This window comes from Podarcis liolepis (assembly GCF_965112155.1).
Source record: "Podarcis liolepis genome assembly, chromosome: 9".
Lineage (NCBI taxonomy): Eukaryota > Metazoa > Chordata > Lepidosauria > Squamata > Lacertidae > Podarcis > Podarcis liolepis.
Window position 1 is genome coordinate 57,255,332 of NC_139564.1, and position 21,159 is coordinate 57,276,490.

At 47.4% G+C, this 21,159-nt stretch overlaps 2 protein-coding genes across 52 annotated transcripts in view; one reads left to right on the top strand and one right to left on the bottom strand.

The window, feature by feature from the left end:
- Nucleotides 1-463, top strand: part of PCM1 (pericentriolar material 1) — a 48,712-nt gene extending 48,249 nt beyond the window's left edge. For all 50 annotated transcript variants that reach the window (XM_083459524.1, XM_083459512.1, XM_083459559.1 and 47 more), the window contains one exon: nucleotides 146-463. In XM_083459524.1, coding sequence (XP_083315650.1) covers nucleotides 146-171 — 26 coding nt within the window. In that variant the 3' untranslated portion in view covers nucleotides 172-463. The remainder of the gene's footprint in view (nucleotides 1-145) is intronic.
- Nucleotides 464-4,864: 4,401 nt separating this feature from the next.
- LOC310686346 (general transcription factor IIE subunit 1-like) lies at nucleotides 4,865-18,277 on the bottom strand. 2 transcript variants are annotated; one of them, XM_083460058.1, is made up of 5 exons: nucleotides 18,086-18,277; nucleotides 14,961-15,414; nucleotides 11,383-11,584; nucleotides 8,261-8,484; nucleotides 4,865-5,993 (listed from the first exon to the last, which is right to left on the bottom strand). In XM_083460058.1, the coding sequence occupies exons 2-5, from the start codon at nucleotides 15,406-15,408 to the stop codon at nucleotides 5,611-5,613; spliced, it is 1,257 nt and encodes a 418-aa protein (XP_083316184.1). In that variant the 5' UTR covers nucleotides 15,409-15,414; nucleotides 18,086-18,277; the 3' UTR covers nucleotides 4,865-5,610. The 2 variants fall into 2 exon arrangements, with proteins under 2 accessions (XP_083316184.1, XP_083316183.1); XM_083460057.1 differs by having other exon boundaries at nucleotides 17,882-18,277.
- Between the last annotated feature and the right edge of the window lie 2,882 nt (nucleotides 18,278-21,159).

The window sequence follows — 21,159 nt, forward strand, 5'->3', positions numbered from 1 at the left end:
TCTGGGACACTCACTGAATTGGTCATATATCTGTGCTGACTATCGTCTGCAAAGTGCTGAGGGAAGCCCTGACCAAACATTTATTTTTAAAAAATGTTTTATTTTATTGTTTCTGAGCAATGATCAGTGTTTTCTCTTTTTACAGAGACTACAGGAGCCCAAAGTGCATGAAAATGACATCCAGGGCTCGCTCTTGGCCTATTTCATCTGCAGTTGCATCTAGAAAATTGCTACTAAACTTCATGTGTTCTAATCTGTACAAAAAATGTAAATTAGTTTTTCACACATTGCCTTTTAGAATAGGCTTGCTAACTCCGCCCCCCGCCCCCCATAAAGTCTAAACAGCTAAAACTGAGTTTTCAGTCTGGCTGCACAGTTCGTTTCTGTCTTGTCTTTTTTAAAAGAAATTTTATTGTGATTTTAGCAATTTTAAAATGTAGTTTTAAATAAAGTTTGACTTGTACGTAGGTGTGGATATGACGCTCTGTGAACAGACAGGTGTTAAAAGATTTAAGGAGATAAGCGGTATTGAATCATTTCTTTTACTTCATTGCTGCAGTTTATTAAGTGTAAAACTTCCTTTTTTCCACAGGACCAAAGTAGTGGGTTGGATGCAGAAGTGTCATCCTGCATACAGAAATGATCTTCCAGTCATGGAATAACTCTTGAGTTAGAGCAGGGGCCAGGAATCTTCGATCCCAATTCAATTCAGTGTGCCAGTTTAAACTTTTCTGTCCATGCCAAATCCATGATGGGGATGAAAATTACACACACCCTCACCTATCAGATTGATCGAGTGGGGATGGATGTGTGATGAACCCCCTGCCTCAACAAAACCGGATTTTTCGATGAACTTGTCAAGGGTCCAGGACAAAACCAACCCCAAAACTGTCAATCTTTTTTTCTCTTTACAAAAAAAGGACATTCGACAACTTTGGGGTTGGTTTTACTGTTTTGAAAGATGGCAACCCTAAAATGCAGTAGGTAGGGCAGTGGGAATTCAACAGGTGCAGTATCAGGGCAGCCACGCATCTGGATGGAATGGGCGTGTCCATCATCCGAAAGTCCTTTTTTTTGTAAAAAGAAAAAGAAGATTGACAACTGTGGGTTTCGTCTAAAAAAGAAAAAAAAGCTTGACAGCTTTGGGGTTGGTTTTACTCTTTTGAAAGATGGTAACCCTAAAACACTATTTGGTCCGATCAGGCAGGACTCTGACATTCAACGTCCTGTTCTCACGGTGGGCAAGGCTGCTCTCCCAACCTATGATTCCCTATAACCGCTATTCAGAGGCATTCTACCTACCTCATTGAAGACTAGTGCATAACCTTATCATCCATGAATTTGTTTAAACCCCTTTAGAAGCCATCCAGAATCTCAACCATCTCTGCATCTAATGATCGCAAATTCCCAGTTTATTCATTTTGTCTGTCTGGAACCTGACGGCATTCAGCTTCAAAATTCTGTAAACATTAGATTTGAATACTGTAAAGCATGGACCTACATGTTGACTCCAGCTACAGTGAGCCTCAGGCAGCATGGCTGATGATCAAGGATTATAAGACTTGTAGTTCAGCACGGGGTTGCATGTTTCTCCGCCTTATTTTACAGGTACAATGCAGTCCAGGGTCAGCCCTATTTTTAGCTATGCAGATTATATGAACCACCTATGCAGACCAGCTGCTTGCTGTTGATCCTGCCAGTTTGCCTTCGGAAAGCAAGTTGTAGATGGGTTTGCCCCTCTTCTGCCATGTATCCTAAAGGATTTTGGGTGGATAAGATATTACTCAAGCAGAATAATGAGTCACTTGGGAATTAAAGGATAGATGGGAGAAACCCTTAGCCAAAAGTCTTAAGAGCAATACTACTATGCCCTGAGGGCCTATGCAGTGCAAGATATTCATGAAATTAATTACAGTGGGAAGAAGCCTTTCAAGTGGTCAGATAAGAAGAACAGGAGGATTTGGTGGTGGTGTCAGCTTTTTTCCAGTGCAGGGGCCATATTGCCTCATGGGCTGCATGTTCATGATGGGCAAGACCGGGAGCCCAAAGTGGAGCAATAGATGTGACTGTTTCAACCAAACAAAAGTTGAGACGTTTCTATATCTCTCCATCAAAGCAAGACGAATTGTCACAGTTCAAGGACACCTTTCAACTAGGTAAAAGTAGTAATGGAGGGCACATAGAGACAAGTTCATTGCCGCTGTTATTTGAAACCCAGTATGTAGGTTTTTCACTACAGTGGGACCTCGGACGTTGAATGTAATCTGTTCCGGAAGGACTTTCGTCTTGTGAAATGTTTGAATTCCGAGGCGTGGCTTCTGATTGGCTGACAGCTAGGCTTTTTGCAGATTGGAAGCCGTGTCGGATGTTTGGGTTCCGAGGAATGTTCAAAAACTGGAACACTTCCAGGTTTTCAATGTTCAGGAACGGAGTGGTTCAAGAACCGAGGTTCCACTGTATTATTGTGCACATTAAATATAGGGAAGAATCTCAGCACTGTTAAAAGAAGCGTGAATTCTACCACATACGGCTTTCATCTTGTAAGGCTATGGTGGAAAAGTTCTGTTGGTCGAAATTTACCTTAAGCCGCCATTTGTTCTATACGGAAGCCCTATTTGCAAACAAAAAAGGTGCCATTTTAGTGTTAGCCACTCTTAGGAAACAGACATAACAATTTAGAGTTTGCTTTTCTGCACCAATGCAACGTTAACCCTGGCTTCATCTTCCACTGATAACGCAGTAGCACTTCAGAGGGAGAAAATATCAAGGCAGCGACACGGGGGTATGGGAAAACCTTGTTTTCTAAATAGTGAACTACAGTCACCTTAACAAATACAGTGTGGACAGGTTAGTAGGAAAAGCAATAGACTCATGGATGCTACACACCTACCACAGTATTGTACTACATCAGAATGCTTCTGTCAAGCCTAATTCCAGCATTGGGAGGGGCCCCTGTGGGTTCATATATCCCTGAAGATGCCACATCAGCAGCCCCTGCTGTGGGTATTTTTTAAGAGTAGACTTATACCTTAAAGTGTGAGAAATGTGGAGGATCAAAGTCCCCAAAAGAGCTTCCAGCCTTAGGGGATGACTGCTGTCTCTTTAATTAATCCAGTAGGCGTGTTCCCAGTACACTCTCATAATAATATACGATAATATATAACCAGTAATCCAGCATTAATTATACATTTTCCAGGGATTAGCCTACCATATAAGAATATGACGCCAGCTGGGGATAGATTTAGAAAAATGTAAATAGGAACTGATGCTCAGTTGGTGTAGCAAAACCTTTTACGGTATTGGTCTTAAGTATGTAAGCTTGTCAGCCACTAGACCCTTTGTCACCTTCAAAAACCACCTCCTGACAGCTGAGGGACACAGCAAAGGGATGGTATCCACAAAATACCACTCCAAAATACCACAAACCACTTTGACGTAAAGAACAATGGGAGCAAGACATAGGCTATGAAATTAAACCTACCCAATGGACTAGAATGTGGTCTAACCCTCCCTTTAAATCCATATCAGCGAAAAGAAAAGAACTTACTCTGAAACTCACAGGTGGTTTCTACACCACAGAAACTAAAACTAATACGCCCAAGAACCTCACCAAGATGTTGGAGAGGCTGCACCTGTACAAGCACATACCTCCACATGTGGTGGAATTGCCCTAAAATCCAACCATTCTGGACAGCAGTCCTACAAGAGATAGCGAAATAACTCAACAGGTATTAGAAGTCACCCCAGAACTGGCCCTACTGAACATATTCCAAATTCATAATAACTCCACTCATACAGAGATTATAACCCACCTACTCTCAGAAGCCTCATAGCCAGACACTGGAGTGACCTGTCAGGAGTAAACCTGGACCAATGGTATCAAATTATACGGGAAACAGCCTTACTAGAAAAGCTAACCAATAAACTGACACAGTGACAAATAGGATATCTTTACCCCAATATGGCTGCCCTCTTAACATATACACAGCCCAACAAGACAAGAATCCACCGACAGCATATGAATCAATATGGCTGACCTGACCCAACAATCTCCCCCCATATGTAAACAAACCCCAATGCAGACAGCCAACCACACCCTGCCCCCCAATACCTCTTACTTCCAAGGAAATGTAATAAAGAGAAAGAGAACCTACCCAGTTGACGCTTACACAAAGCCCCACACGTACACTGCCAAAAAATATAGGTCTCACCATTCCCCCTTCCCCAACCTTATACTGTACTCAGCACTAAGGTCTCACAACAAACATAGCTGATTTGTAAGAAAGACCGTACAACCTGAAGAAGACAAGGCCATGCACTTTTGTAAATCAAGAAAATATTTAATAAAAAATTATATCTTTATATAAAAGTATGTAAGCTTGTGAAGATGCTGTTTGATACTTCAGTGCAAAATGTTAAGCCAGCACTACATGTTTCACAAAATCCTCAAAGGTATTACTGGAGGGTTACTTAAAAAAAACACAACAACTTGCCAATTAATGTGGGTTGTGGAGTTTATTCTACAGTATATCCTTTCCTTTCTGCTTATTCAAATACATACAGACCTAGACAGACATGCTTGCATACAGAGCATTTATAACTACCTTTCTGTCAAGGCCCCCAGGACAGCTTACAATTTCTAAATATCAAATCAAGTAGACGATGTAAAACATAAACTGGTCACTGGGCTGGGCAGGCAGTGGCGTAGTGTGGGGGGTGCAGGGGGGGCCGGCCGCACCGGGCGCAACATCTGGGGGTTAGGGTTAGGGGGCGCAAATCCACGGGTTAGGGGGCGCAAATCCACGGGTTAGGGGGCGCAAATTACTTGCCTTGCCCCGGGTGCTGACAACCCACGCTACGCCACTGTGGGCAGGGGGACAGTGGCACTGAGTTCAATTGGGTAGGCCCTGATATTATCTTAGCCTGTGTGCCTTCTTGCAGGGCAGTTGATGTCTGACCTGTTTTTTAGTTATTAGAGCAAATGGCAGAATCTCTTGCTCAACTGATAGCCATTTAGGAGACAGTGAATTTCCTTGGAAGCACAGCTAGTAGCTATCACAGGACTCCATAAAGGCCACTTTCCATCAGCATTTTTTGCTCTCCCAACCCCCTAAGCCATAGCCAAGCACAGCATCTCAGCATCTAATGGCTACAACTCAAAGAGAGTCTTGATCTCTTCATTGCAGAGAGAAGGCAACTTTGATGTGCTTTAAAAAAACCAAAAAAACTAACCTGCTAACTGGACAATCGCCATGTTGGAGGTTTTCTGGACATAACACTATTTTTGCTTAGTAGGTTTCCTTGAGAATTAAAAAGGATTCCAACCTTAAGCTTGCAAGGCATATATATCCTCTTACAATTCATACAATTTGGATTTACAACTCTCTTTTTTTAACAAAAATGCAGAAGTAAACACTCCTCGTTTCAAAATAATAGACTCAACCTCGCTTGACTTTTAGATAGTCAGTTAATCTTCCAACAGAAAACAAATCGACTGTTATAATGGACATCTCAAATGCCATTCTTAAACAAAAAGTACAGTAGGTTGTATCCTTTTCACCTCCATTTGCACAAAAGGGTTCGTGCAAGCCATCAACCTGATTCATGTGCTTACTCAAAGACAGAGTGGAACACCTCCTGCCCAACTTTAATGTAGGCATCTCGCTCTTCATCTGTCATAAATGAAACCAGCTCTGGGTTTTCACTCACTTCGCTGTATAAGTGTGGCCGTCCAGCCACAATTACGGTCGGATTTAGAACTATTGGCTCCTGATCATTTTCTAGACCACTGCCGGTGGTGTTGACTGCAGTTGGTTTGGCCTCTTCCTCGGACTCACTGGTGTCGCTTTCTGACTGCTGAGGTCCGTTTTTGTCAAAACAAGGGGTCTTTCCCGAAACAGAGAAAGGGATTGACTCGTGGATGAGTAGAGTCCTTAGTACTTCATTGTTAATGGAAGGTTTCTTGGGAGAGTCTGCCACATCCTTAGGCATTTCTAGTGGGGGGGGGGGAGAAATACAGTTAAGTAGCTCTTCACCATGTTTAATCTACCATCCAAATGGAGAGCAAAACTTGTTCCAGAAGGCACTAGATCTAATGGGGTCAGGTTACACTCAGGAAGCTGACTTAGTCCCCTTTGGAGAGACTGCAGTGGCTACAGAGAGGAGGGGAAAGAGTTTGTAATAGCCATTTCTAGATTCCACAGGGTAAGGAATCGGGCAGTGCTTTGTTTTTCATTTATTTAATTAAGTCCCCAGTGAAAAGTTGAATTGTGCAGACACAGAGTGCCTCTGAAGCAGGTCAGAGTTCTGCTACCCAGAGGTACAGATGGAAGTCCAATCTCGTAGCTGGTGAATGCCCTTGTTGAAACTGTGTTTGTCCTTCAAAGGGAAGAAGCTCAAGATATTGGGATATCTTTTTCTGTAACCCCCCTGAGTACTGTGAAACATCAAAGCAACCGGGCTTTAGTTTGTAAAAGCAGGGTTTATTATCAGAAAAGTTTGTTAGTTAATAAAAGTAATTTAGCGTTGAGTAGGCGCTGTGGGTTAAACCACAGAGCCTAGGACTTGCCGATCAGAAGGTCGGCGGTTTGAATCCCCATAACGGGGTGAGCTCCCGTTACTCAGTCCCTGCTCCTGCTAACCTAGCAGTTCGAAAGCACGTCAAAGTGCAAGTAGATAAATAGGTACCGCTCCGGCGGGAAGGTAAACGGCATTTCCGTGTGCTGCTCTGGTTCGCCAGAAGCGGCTTAGTCATGCTGGCCACATGACCCAGAAGCTGTACTCCAGCTCCCTCGGCCAATAAAGTGAGATGAGCGCCACAACCCCAGAGTCAGTCACGACGGGACCTAATGGTCAGGGGTCCCTTTACCTTTTTAAGTCAGGCTTCAGTGAACCATCATTCCTATAAATAAGACCTTAGCTGTGGCAAAACCCGTAGCAACTCAATTACTCTGGAATTGGACTAATCTATATTCACCGCCCCTGTAATTTATGAGAAGGCGGTCAAGAAAAGAAAGCAAATGCCGACCAAGTAAATATAGTTTTCTGCCAACTTAAGCTGCATACTTTGCCACAGTTGGCTATGCACCCTAAAGTTTCCTCAGATGAATGATGATCATATTGGGTGTGCCCCTTTCACAATTGAGCAACCGTAGCTTGACACTAATTTATTGGTGTTTTCCAGGAATGGGATGCTTGAAGCAGAGGCATGAAGTGTCTTCACACTTTCCTCTTGCAACAGCAGCAGTTGCAGCCAATTGCAATTCACCAGCCTTTTCATTGCTGCTGCTTGCCAAGAGAAAGCAGGGCAAAGCACAAGGAGCTCAAATCTGTGTCAGCGCAACGGAGCCAACCCAATCCTCCTTTGCCACAACACACTCGGCACCTTGTCCCTCTCCAAAACTGGCTGTAACACAGCTGGGGAAGGCAGGTGAGCAAGACCTATGCTGGACCACCTACTGCTACTGGTTAAGTCAACCTTATCGTTTTTAGTTGTGGACCATTTGCAACTTCCTCCTGGGTCAACTGCATCATTTACAGTGATACCTCTGGTTATGTACTTAATTCGTTCCGGAGGTCCGTTCTTAACTTGAAACTGTTCTTAACCTGAAGCACCACTTTAGCTAATGGGGCCTCCCGCTGCTGCTGCTGCTGCTGCTGCGCCACCACCGCCACAAAATTTCTGTTCTCATCCTGAAGCAAAGTTCTTAACCCGTGGTACTATTTCTGGGTTAGCGGAGTCTGTAAACTGAAGCATATGTAACCTGAAGCGTATGTAACCCGAGGTACCACTGTACATCTATTTTGTTTTAGGATTTATAGTGCGGTGGCCACTGGCTGTAAGCATTAAACAACAACAACGCAACTAGTCCACAATTCCGATGGCAAACGACTGCTTTGGTGATGTCTACCTTGCCGCTACATTGACTCCTGTTTGCTCTCGAGTATCTGCACCTAACCAAATGCTGCTTGAGAGGTACTGCTGCTTTAGAGGTTGGGTATGAAAACTGGTTTGAACACTGGGGAGCAGAGTCTGGCCAGGGCGAAGTGTCCTTCTCAGTACCGACAACATCTGGGACTCCTTAGCTAAGCAAATGTGGTGCCCTACAGCTTCCCTGTTCCAAAATGCAAGGGAAAGGGGGATCGACTGACAGAGGAACAGCAATAGTTCAGCTACCTCCAAAGGGGAAGTGCAAACAGCATGGAAATGGAGCACTTTTTAACAGCAGGTGTGAATAATATTCTTGGAAGATGGACTCACCGACACTAGTAGAAGCCACAGCTGAAGAGGTCCCCTTTGTGGTACAATGGGTCATCCATACAGGTTGTCCTTTGACTGCCTTGACCATTGCTTTCTTCTTAAGTCCAGACTTTTGGATGTCAATAACAACGTTCTGGACATACATGTTCCTGGTATTACTCCTGGCGGCCCATTTCTTAGGGCAACGAGGCAGCTCAGTTTTTGAACATGGATTCTTATCCAAGCTAAAAATGTACACGTTAGTCTTGTCACTGACATTCTCGTATTGCTTAATAGACATGAATATTTTAAGTGTGCGGCCCTGATTCAGACAAAGTTATACTTTCCCCACACCGCAATTTAATAGGGTTACATCACAACTATAATCTAAGTCCCATTGACTTCGGTGGGTCTAAATTGGAAGAAGACCCTCCTGTTCTGCCCCCCTGAATATTGTTTTAGCTTATTTATTCAAGGTAGCCAGCAAATTATAAAGGAACACAATTTATTTACTACTCCTTGTTAAGAACTCTAGTATGGCTTAGTAGCAGTGCTATTTTTCTAGAAAAAGAGGTGCTGGAACTTACCATGAACTCACCTTGTTCTGTTATAATGGCAATAGCACAGACCTAAAAGGTGCCAGAACCAAGTTCCAGTGAGTTCCGGCTGAGAAAACACCCTGCTTTGTAGCAACCCTGTTTTGCAGGGCTGTTGTAAGGGACAAACCAGATATAGGTTGAAAGGCCTTTTTCATCTAAGAAGTGCTTTATTTGTGATTATAAAAGTTCACGTACGAGAATCTCAGAAATGGAGGCCAGAACAGTCTTTTGTGAATCTCTTTTATATTCCTAAATTAAAAGGCTATTGCCCACACAATTGAACAACCTCATCTCAAAACTACACCGTTAGGAATTATTATTGTGCCTTTCGTAGCTACAATCGCTATACACACTTAACCGGGGAGCAGGCATGCCTAGTATTCCTCTGCTCAGAAAGGTGCTACCCTATTCTAGGGATGGGGCAGAGTTCTACCTTCAACTGGAATCGGGGCTAGCAGCATGTCTTCCATATTGTGGGGACAGAAGCAATTATGGGCTGGGCACTATTTTCTACTTGGTACCGTGACAATATCCGCCCTCCCTTCCCCACAGGTGGGCGGGGTTTGCGGCACCAAGCGAGGCTCACCTGGGCAGGTGCCACCCACCTGCTTGAGCTGGCCTTTGACCCGCCCTCGGCCAGGGAGGACAATGGCCGGCCGGCCGGGGTGGGCCTAAGGCCAAAAGAAAAGAGGCTGACCCCTGAGCTAAAGCCTCTTTTGCTGTTCTTCCTTCTGGGATCAAGATCAGGATCAGGAGTGTATCCAGGCGGCCGGACTGAGGTAAGTAACCAGCATTCTTTATTTTGCTTGCATTTGGGCGACAGGCGGGGGGGCACCAGGAGGGGCGGTGCGGGCCTGACTAGGCCGCAAACGCGGCCAATCCCCTTTTCCCAGCGGGCTGCACAGGAGGGCTGCACAGGCCTGATTAGGCCTCAAAATGCGGCCTAGTCCCCTTTTCCCAGCAGCGGGGGGGGGGCGGCATTGCCCCCCGCCACTGCCTGCCAGCCGTGGAGGGCGGCACAGGCCTGACTAGGCCTCAAAACGCGGCCTAGTCCCTTTTCCCAGCGGCGGGGGTGGGCGGCATTGCCCCCGCAGGAGGCCCTGCTGACCCAGGAGGCTCTGTTGAGATTTATGATTTAATTTGTCTGTTGAGGCTTATTGTTGTGGTTTGTTGAAGCTGCTGCTGCCGACCCGAGCGGGATGCACAGGCCCCAGCTAGGCAGCAGCCACGACCTGCTTGTTTTTGCAGCTGGGGGGTGGCATTGCTGCCAGCCACTGGTGTTGCTGGCCAAAATGTGGCGCGGGCCTCAGCTGGGCCGCTAGGCTGGCCTGCTGTTTTGCCACCCGCAGAAGAGGGCCATAAGGCAACCTTTTTGAGCTGAATCACGCTGGGGAGGGGGTGCCTCGCCGGGCTGCAGGACAACCCACTTCAGTTTTTCCTTATTGTGTGTGGGGGGAACTAAGTCAGGCCGCATGGCGGTCATGCCATGCTTTTTTCTACTTGGTGCCGTGACAACAAGTACTAAACAGTGGCCTAAGGTACAAGAAAGGCAAGGAGTACTGTTATGAGCTTGTGGGTGCCAGACTTCTAATCTCTATAATCCTAGCAAGTGTTAAAATATCATTCAGGATGGCTTCCTCATGAGGTGAATGCCTCAGGGTAGGGTGGCATGGGACAGGCAATTAAGAGAGAATAAAGGAAAGGCAGCTCTGTACCAGACAGCAAATGGGTGGGGCCATGGTGCCAACTTGAATAAAATATTGGGGGTGGGGGCAGGAAACCCCTGCCCCACACCATTTGAATGGCAATGCCCATCAACTTGGAGGGAGGCTCGGCCCCTTCAAATATTTTATGGGTGGGGTGGGGCAAAGGGACCTCGGCCCCTAGGAGTTGGCTCCTATGCGTGATCTCCTTCTCCAGCTGTTAGACAAAGAGAAGGACAAAAGCAAGAGTTGACTGTCATGTGACCTAGAAGCTAGAATGGGGGAAGCTGCAAGGTGGAAAGGCAGACAAGAAGTCGTGGCTGATTTCGGCTTGAATCCAAGGCTGTGGCCATGGGAGAAACAAGACCCTTGGGGTGTTGATGCTGTGAACCCCTCCATCGTAGGCTCAGGGTGCAAATGTATGTAAATAAACCATATATCATAAAGACACCACAGTCTCTGCTGTGCCTCATTTCCTAAAGGAAATACGTATGTAGAGAGCTTTCCCATGTAGAAGCCATTCTGGTTTTCACAACCACACCAGAGTTGGGGTGAAATACACAGATTTCATTCCACTTTGCAGAAGTGGGGTCGGACTATTCCACCCATCCTAGTCCAATCGCATATATAATCACCCATATATAATCATCCGAGTCTCGTGGTACGATGCTACGAAAGAAGAGCTGATGCCTATTCCAGTTAGAAAGGCAAGCCCGAGGTACAAAATTAGTTGGGGAAACCATGACAGTTCTCCACCCCCACCCCAAAATTGTTCAACTCATCAACCTCTACTTCATGCTATTATTTCGCTTGGAGCTTGATAAGTTTAACGACATGTTACCTTTTTGCTAGTTCCGGTATTTCTGTAGGCTGGGGCTCAAGGAGGTCACATGGCAAAACGATGTCTTCCGTTTCACGGAGCAACTCAAAGATGGGCTCCGTCTGTTGGTTGAATTTGGCCAGCAGAGTTTGGGCATCCCGTCTGGGCAGCGCAGACACATCTTCCTCAACTTCAGTATTGCAGTAGGTGCAACGAAATGTCCCTGACACATAAACAGAGGTGAGGCGATGGGAGGGGGAACCTGTGGCCTCTCCAAATGTTGTTCATTTCTAGCTCTCACCCTCCCCAGTCATGGACCACATTGGCTCAGGTAAATGGAAGTCCAACAACTTCTAGAGGGGCCCACAGGGCCTCAGCAGATTGAGGCAGAAATCTAAAGTCCAGCACATAAACAGATCAGGACCGTAATACCTCAAGGACCGCCTCTACCCAGACCCTGAGATCATCTTCTGAGGCCTTTCTTCATGTGCCTCTGTGATGAAAAAGTTGGTTTTGCTGGACCGGTTGGATCAACAAGTGTTTTTTTCCCCTTTCTTTTTTTCCCCTGCCAGCAAATGGTTAATGAATGGCAGCCTCTGAATGGCCGTGGTTCCAGAAAGGACAGATTAAAAGGAGAGGATTTGTAGAGAGTTAGTGAAGAGGGTTGGTTTTGAGGTTGGGAGATAGGTAAGGAGATAGGTTGAGGTATAAAGAGTGAATGGGAGAAAGAGTTGGTTCTGGAAAAACAACTTCCACTCTGAGCATATTATGAAGGACAGAGTGTGCTGTCCTGTAGGCAGTGGCGTAGCGTGGGGGGTGCAGGGGGGGCCGGCCGCACCAGGCGCAACATCTGGGGGGGGGGCGATCTCGCCGCCTCCGGAGTCACCGAAGAGCCTCGGGCGCAGGCTGTAGCAGAGCCCCATGTCTCGTGGAAACGGCGAGCTGGCAGCGGCTCTCAGCGCTCGCCGCGGTCCCCGCGTGTCAGGGCCGCGGAGGGCGCGCCAGGCAGCCCCTCCTCACAGCCCCGCTGCTGCTGCAGCTGCTGGGCCATGTCGCATTTTCCTCGCCTCTCTGCCCTCCTCCTCCTCCGGGCAAGCGGCGTCGTTTGGGCGGCAGCGCCAGCGGCAACTCGCCTCAGATCACCTGACGCGGCAGGTTAGGGGTTAGGGGGCGCAAATTACTTGCCTTGCCCCGGGTGCTGACAACCCACGCTACGCCGCTGCCTGTAGGAGGAAAAGACTGGAATTTTACTGGGAGGCAGAGGTTGAGCCAGGACAAGTAGGAGCTGGAAAAGAACAGCCTACTTGGGACTCAAATCTAGTTGCGAAGGGAGAGATTCTTCTAAGGAAAAGAATAAAGGGGTGTGGAGAGCCCTTTGGTCTATTACTTAAAAGTACCTCAGGAGCAGGAGTGTTAAAGGGGGTGGATAACTGAAAGAAAGTATCACCATATAAAGGAACCAAACCTATAACACAAAAACAACTGAGGACGAATTAAAGTGAAATCGCAATGTATTCTTGAAGTAACCTAAGTTTAATCCATTTGCGTTATACACTATCTTGCTTTAAATAAACCTTTATTGTTTATTTAAAGAAAACCTGACTGAGACTCCAACTTACTAGTTATCCCCTCACAAAGGTCCCCCGCAGGATACTCTGGGCTAGAAATTTAAGAGGAAAGGAAAAAGAAACCTTCAAGTAAAGGGTTATTCAGTGAGGTGGGGGCAATTTATCTAAGTGAGAGCGGGCCTAAAAGTGTCAATGCGCCCCTTACAGCCTCCTCAAGAGGTCCAGAGGGTGGCAACACAAAAACGGGCCTTTTTTTTTGCAGTGACTCCCCTTCTGTGGAATGCCCTCCCCAGGGAAGTTCGCCTGGTGCCTTCATTACACACCTTTAGGCAGCAGGCAAAAATGTTCCTTTTTAACCAGGCCTTTGGCTGATCTGATTTACATCCTATGCCCTTTTAAAACGTGTTTGTTGTGGTTGTTGTTCTTGTTGTTGAGGCGGGGTGCTATTGGGTTTTTTTTTATTCTTATTATATATTTTGTGGTTTTATATCTTGATTTTATTCTGTGAACTGCCCTGAGACCCCTGGGTATAGAGCGGTATATAAATTCAATTTAAAAAATGGGGAAAAAATAACCCAAAGACTACCCTCGCTCTTCAGATCTCCTTTTAAAAGATCTGCAACATGGGGTTGCCAGCTATGCAGAGTCAAACCATTGACCCACCCATAATGGGGGATGGCTCTGTTGGTTAGAGCAGTGTTTCCCAACCTTTTTTGGGCAAAGGCACACTTGTTTCATGAAAAAAATCTCGAGGCACACCACCATTACAGCCCCGTGACGTCAGCGCGCAGCGTCACGCCGGGAGGGACGCACGAAAGTGTAAGTTTCAATTTTTTCCCCTCCCCCTTGCCTTCCTTCTGTGCCAACCACCAAAAAGCCAAGAAAAAAGCCAAGACTTTAGGGCAGCAGGTCGACACGGAAGAAGCTCCTACCTAAGGACAGGTGCGACGGCCATGTCCTCTTCTGCCACACTTGGCAGCCCTGCCTCACGGTCGTGACTCCCACCCTGATTTCTCCCTGCAGGTCGAGCGGCACAGGCAGCCCAATGTGTCCAGCCCAGACACAAGCCCCGCTTCCCCACTCTAGATCCTGAATGCGACCAAGTGCTCTGGACTCCCGAGCAGGGTGGGAAAGAGGACTCGCATCTGGTAGCCTCCGGGCTCCTCGCCTGCTCGAGGGATGGCATTGCAGGCAAGCTGCCGGCCGTCGCCATCGCCGCCCCCTCATGCGAGTGGACCTGCCCAGAGTGGTGGGCCGGGGGAGGCTCGCTCTCTGTGGGGATGTGGCCCGCACGCGCGGCCCAGCTTCCTCCTGCCCAGGGCTGAGCTCCTTACCCGCGATCTCGGTCTCGCGCACGCGGATCCCACTTATTCCGAAGCTCGCGCCACTAGCCGGGGCTCTCACACCGTGCCAGGGCGAGGCGGCGCGGCCCACTGACGTCATCGCGGCTCGCCGCCGCCCTCGACTTCCCTGTTCCCTCCCCTCCCTCGGGTCACCGTGGTTACCGAGGACTGCAAGCTGCTCGGGCGAGCGTGGGGCATTAAGTGGGAGAAGGAAAATTAAAATTAAAACTCGCCTGAAGGCCGCCTCTCCGGATATGAAGCTATCTTTCAATTTTTTTAAATTTTTCCCGCGGCACACCAGGCAACGTCTCGCGTTGTGCTGACAATGGCAAGGTTGCAGGTTCGATCCCCCGTAAGGGACAGCGGCAGTATTCCTGCATTGCTTAGACTTGGGCTTGGACTAGGTGATCTGCAGGGTCCCTTCCGACTATGATTTGATAAGATCCTATCTCAATATGGCTCTCACTAACTAGCAATGGTTATCCAGGGTTGAAGGCAGAAATCTCTCCTAGACCTCCCTGGAGATGATGGAAACTGAAATTGGGAACTTCTGCATGGAAAGCAAATGCTCTATACCCACTAAGCTAAGGCCTTTCCCTGCACAAACAATTACAATTGAGGTGCATTTTTATGTTCCGGCGTATTTTCTAAAGGATAAGAAGCAAACGACACAGATGCAGCAGTTTACCTGTGAAAGCATCAAACAATTGATTCACTTCCAGGTCGGTGTACGCATTTGAGCAGGCGGGACACTTGAAGGACGATCGGGTGGTGGAACGCTGCTCGTCTGCCTCAATCTTCCGGCGCATGTGATCCAGCTTGTACTTTGCCACATGCACCAACACCTTGTAGTTAATGTAGTAGTAATTGTGCCTCGCGCTCTTCCCGTTGCGGCCTGTCTCCACGCGCATGCGCAGCTTCATAAGTTTATCGGCCTTGAGGGTGTTCAGGACGGTCCGCAGTTGCTTGCGCTCATACCTGAGGAGCAGCAGCAAATCGTCCTCCTTCACGCATGCGTAGCGGATCAAAACATCGAGGGCCAGCGCATGTTCGGCTCCGTAGAAGCCACGCACCATGTACTTGGCCAAACGTTTCAGGGCTGTGGGGACTTCGGTAATAACATCTTGGCCTCCCATTGGTACCTACATTGTAATCAGGAGCCAAGGCGGAATCAACACAAAGGAAAAGAAGATAAAACCTGCCGCAGTCTCTAAAAGTATGCTTACGGAAGAGTTTATACCAATGGCTTCAAGATCCATAGTTTAAACCCAGAGCTCTCCCTGGGGGAAGGGAAAAGGGGCATCAGGACAAGGAGGTGTCCTTCTCGAGGAGATGAAGGATGTTTGGTTAAAAAAAAGAAAAAGATAAAGGACCCCTGGACGGTCAAGTCCAGTCAAAGGCAGCTATGGGGTTGTGGCGCTCATCTCGCTTTCAGGCTGAGGGAGCCAGTGTTTGTCTACAGACAGCTTTCCGGGTCATGTGGTCAGCAGGACTAAGCCGCTTGTGGTGCAATGGGACACCATGACAGAAACCAGAGCACACAGAAGCACCATTTACCTTCCCACAGCAGCTGTACCTAATTATTTACTTGCACTGGCGTGCTTTCGAACTGCTAGATTAGCAGGTGCTGGGACAGAGCAACAGGAGCTCACTCTGTTGTGCGTATTTGAACCACCAACCTTCCGATCAGCAAGCCCAAGAGGCTCAATGGTTTAGGCCACAGCGCCACCCGCTTCCCTCAAGGGTATTTAATCAGGCGTTAGCACCTCATAGAAGAAATGTGGAGATAGAACCCCTCACTTGCATTTTCCCCACGGCCCATAATTCCTCTTAAAAGTTTTTCAGGCATGGATGAGGTACCTGTGTGTCTCCAGAGGTTGAACTATAATTCCCACCATCCCTGACCATTGGCCATGCTGGCTCCAGATGAAGGGCGCTGAAGCCCGTCAGCATCATCCTGAAGTGTTGCGGTTCCTGCCTTAGGGATTAAGTTCAACAGGGCACTCAGAGTTCCATCCTCATTCTTCAGGGGGAAGTCCCATCAAAGGACAACGGAGATGCTACTGAAAAGGTGCACATTCTGACCGCCATTTAGCAGTTGCCAAAAAGTCACAGAAATCCTAGTAGAGGGCCTGGTGTTGCAAATCGGGATTCCACTAAATTAAAATTAACCTCAAGGTCTTGCCAAACACTTAAAAATCTCTGCGGTAGCGAGAGATGTGCAGTGGCAATAACCCTACCTAGGTCCTACGTCAGTAACTTCCCTTCTCATCAAGTAGGACTTCAAGTGCTTTCAAACCCCAAGACAAGATGCCTGCCATGAGGAAAAACTGAAGGGGCAACAGGAAACTTTGGCACCAGCCATCCTCTATAACTCCTATTCATTCCAAAGGGATGTCTAGTGCCACCTCTGCTAAGTAAGTCTATGATCGCACAAATATTTCCCTGACCATTGGGCATGCTGGCTGGGGCAGATAGAAGTTAAACAACAACATTTGGGGGGCACAAAGAGTCCAGAATAGAAATAGCACTCCTTGGGCAACCTGCATGTCAGCTACGTAACTGGTGCAATGTGTACCTGAACAGGGGAGAAGCTGGACCATCTGGGGCAAGCCATAATACCACAACTTGGGGTCACATGCCAAAGGCAAATACTGCAGGAGGATTACGGCAGACCAAAGAAAGTAATTATTCACAGAGCTTACAATTAATTTATGGACTTAACTGTCATGGGATGGGCTGATGGCCTGTTAAATATGGGAGGAGATAAACTAATGGATTAAATTTAATTGATTATTTTTAGGCCCAGCAGCAGCTACTACTAAGTAACCAAGCGTAGGGCCTTCCCCATCGGTGAGCCTCCAGATGTTGGCTACCACCTCCCTTTAGCCATGTTGGCTGGAGCTCTTGGGAGCCAAATCCAAGAAGATTTGAAGGCCATCTGTTTGTCAACCCTGAGTAAGATAGAACCCACATTTGCAGAGGCAGCCTAATTCTGAATGCCGTATCCAAACTGGTGACAACAACAGAAGGAGACCTCTTGTGCCCTGCTTGTGTGCTTCTGCAGCAGACATGGGAAAGTCGAGTTCTGCAGATGGCGGCCGTCTCTTTATCTGCCATCAGCCTCAACCAGCACAGCCAACGGTCAAGGAAGATAAGATTTGTAGTCACAGGCCCTCCATCGCCATACTGGAGGCATTGTTTGAAATGCTACCGTTTGAAACAAAACACAAAGCCACACAGACTTTGGGTCCAATCCCTCCTCTGACCAGCATGGGGAGCGCATTGAACAATCTGCCTTTGCAAGTCACAAACTGTGAGGCAACCATTCTACCTTGCACAAAGCTGGTCTGATGAGGCTGGTTTCAATGCGTTCCTCCCCAAAACTCCTGTTGCTATGGATAGAAACATTAATTATCCATGGCAAGTTGGAAGCGAGTTCAGAGCAGCGAGTTCATAACATTCCCATGATAACAATCTACTTCCACAGCTAATAAGTGAAAAACTGGTTTGCCATTAAAACTTGGCACCCAACAAGCAACTAGTACAGCCTCAGGGCAAGACTGAAGAAACAGTTCTTGTATCCTAGCGGCCCTAAATGCTAATTACCTCCCTTTGTGGCGGCAGCAGGAACTTCAAGATTGCCTAGGTCTCAAGATGCTTTTCCAGGGCTCCTCCCAGCCACCTCTCCTACTTCCCTCTCCTTCTGGAGTTCCTTAGCCAGCACTCTTAAATTCTAAGCACGTGATAGGAATTCAGAGGAGTGGGGCTGCTTGACAGCTGTTAAGAAATCTCTGTTGCAGCCCTGCTCACCTGCAGGTGATGAAGACATGATTGCTCAAGTAGAGCCGACCAGGTGGAGGCTGAGAGGAGCTGAGAAATTTGGTTCCGCCAGCTTTTACAACGCGATTAAAGTAATATCGCAAGAGCTTGCCCAACCAGTGCAGACTATGACTTAACAGTTGCCCGGGCCGCTTGACTCGATGTGCATCGTCGCCTTGCCTTTCGCCACTCGGTGATTCCTTTCTAAAGTGGGGAGGGAGGGAATGTGGACTTTTAAAAGACGGTGTTGAATAATGCCATCCCCTGAGATCAGCGATGCTCTGCATTTCCATGCACTACTCTGTTCTCCGTCTGGGACTCAGAAGTCTGTCTCGCTGACAAATAAAGGTGGTGCCATTTCAAGCAGAGACTTCGCCACTTCTGAAGCATGTTCCCTTGGGCACTTTTTGCAATGCTGTCTTCACCTTATTGGTCGTCTGCAGACCTTCAAATTCCGGAGACATACAACTTAATCCAAATGATAAAAGGAAAAGAAAGCCTGCTAATTATTACATCTTCCATTTTTTTTATAGTAAGCAAAAGCAAGACAAAATCAAAACCAGTACCTGTTCATTATAAGATATACACAGAAAAGTATGGTAAATTGTAGCATAAGACTCGGTGGGTTTTTCCCCTCCAGAAATCATGTTTAAAAATTCTGGGTCGTCTTATACATGGGTAGTGCATTGTGGGGATGTGTGGCGCCGGAGATTGTGATTGGTGGTTGTGGCAAGGGCTGGTGTTGAGAAGCTTTTGTTGCGGCATCGGGTGGGCAATTTGCTGATTTTGTCGGGGAGGAAATAGAGGATAGATTGATTTTGCAACGTGTGTGAGCAGCATTGCCAGTCTGGTGGGTGAGCAATTTTTCTGCAACCCCCCCCCCAAAAGCTCAACTCCTCTGGGGAATCTCCCCTCCCATTTTCTTAATTTCGAGTCCCCCAAAATAGTCTATGCGATGTTAGATCCGGTTGGAAAGCGGTTTATTTGGTTGCGATTTGGAAACATTTTCCCTTGGCTGCAGTCTCTCTGCCCAAGGAAAGCACACAATATCATACCTGGAATTGCTTTGGAATTGTGTTGCTGTTCGCTCATCCTGGACTCTAGATTTTGTTGTGGCATGATGTACAGTGAAACAGGAATATCCTCTGTAGTGTGAATTGAGATCACTTCTAACTGGCCAACCTCCTAACATTTTACAGGGCGGTACAGACTACAAACTTTTATTTACCATTTCTTAATTTCCCATTAAAACTGGTAAAGCTTTTATCTCAATATTAAACTCCTTTCATATCCTTTTTTGGGGATAATAGCTTTAAGACGCTTCCATGTTCTCCATTTTTTTTTGGGGGGGGGACTGGATTTGCTTTTCTTTGCAATCTTGTAAAGTAAATATGTTGACTTGCTTGTTATCACCTCCAGCAAAATGTAGCTTCTTTCTTGCAAGTGAAGAGCTGAACTTTATTTCTCACAGTTGTGGATAATAAGAGCAATTCAAAGTCTTTCACAATGCTGCCACCAATAAGGCCCTCTGCCTGGTTCCCTGTAACTTCACTTCTCTCAGTGAGGGAACCGCCAGAAGGCCGTCAGCGCTGGACCTCAGTGTCCGGGCAGAACGATGAAGGTGGAGATGCTCCTGCAGGTATACTGGGCCGAAGCCAATTAGGGCTTTAAGGGTCAGCACCAACACTTTGAATTGTGCTCGGAAATGTACTGGGAGCAAATGGAAGTCTTTAATGACTGTTGTGGTCTAAACCACTGAGCCTGTTGAGCTTGCTGATCATAAGGTCAGTGGTTCGAATCCCCGCAACGGGGTGAACTCCTGTTCCTCTGTCCCAGCTCCTGCCAACCTAGCAGTTTGAAAGCACGCCAGTGCAAGTACAGTGGTGCCTCGCAAGACGAAATTAATCCGTTCCGCGAGTCTCTTCGTCTAGCGGTTTTTTCGTCTTGCGAAGCAACCCTATTAGCGGCTTAGCGCTATTAGCGGTTTAGCGGCTATTAAAGGCTTAGCGGATTAGCGGCTAAAAGGCTATTAGCGGTTTAGCGGCTTAGAAAAAGGGGAAAGCGGAAAAAAATCGGAACACTCGCAAGACGTTTTCGTCTTGCAAAGCAAGCCCATAGGGAAAATCGTCTTGCGAAGCAGCTCAAAAACGGAAAACCCTTTCGTCTAGCGGGTTTTCCGTCTTGCGAGGCATTCGTCTTGCGGGGCACCACTGTAGATAAACAGAGGCGGAGAAAGTGGGTGTGGTCTGCCTGGGTGTCATCCCTGAGGCGGGGTGTGTGACATCGTCGTGGGCGGTGGCCCCCCTGGGACACTCCCTGCCGTTGGCGCACTGAGCGGCTAGCCCTGCCTCCACGGGCTGCTCCGGGTGCTGGAGCAGCTAGCTCTGCCTCTAGATAAATAGGTACCACTGTAGCAGGAAGGTAAACGGCGTTCTGTGCACTCTGGTTCCCATCACGGTGTCCCATTAGGCCAGAAGCACTTTAGCCATGCTGGCCACAACCTGGAAAGCTGTGGACAAACGCCAGCTTTCTTGGCCTGGAAGTGAGATGAGTGCCGCAACCCCATAGTCGCCTTTGACTGGACTAACCATCCAGGGGTCCTTTACCTTTTTTTATACAATGTTATACTTTTGAGGAAGATGCTCCAGGCAATTTAGTCACTGCTGTGCAGCTGTGCAATAAATGATGGAAATTTCAAGCGTGGAATAACCACACCAATTGGCTCATCAGGGCAAAATACCTTAAACCGCCTACGGTTCTTGCAGCTTTACATCACCGGCATTTATTAGCCATTTCCCCACCACGCCCTCTCTATACTGGGAAAAACTTCCCTGGTATTTGCTGTGCGTTACACACCCCACCCCAGAAGGCAAGCACCAAATGTTGCCTTCTCCTTGTCAAGCTTCTGCCTCGGGAATCTTGACTTGTATGCAGCCTGCTTCCTCCTCCGGCAAAGATGGAGAATTAGTAATGTTCTATCAGCCTGGAGAGCTTTGTTGGCGATAGCTAATAGGTGCTGATAATGCCCAGGCTTGATCCCCGTGACAGCTGCATATTCCTGCATT

Coding starts and splice junctions, on each gene's coding strand:
- LOC310686346 (XM_083460058.1), bottom strand. CDS start 15,408: ATGGGAGGCCAAGATGTTATTACCGAAGTCCCCACAGCCCTGAAACGT. Junction 11,585..14,960: donor ATTGTTTGATGCTTTCACAG/GTAAACTGCTGC, acceptor TTTATGTGTCAG/GGACATTTCGTTGCACCTAC. Junction 5,994..8,260: donor TGTGGCTTCTACTAGTGTCG/GTGAGTCCATCT, acceptor CCCCCCCACTAG/AAATGCCTAAGGATGTGGCA.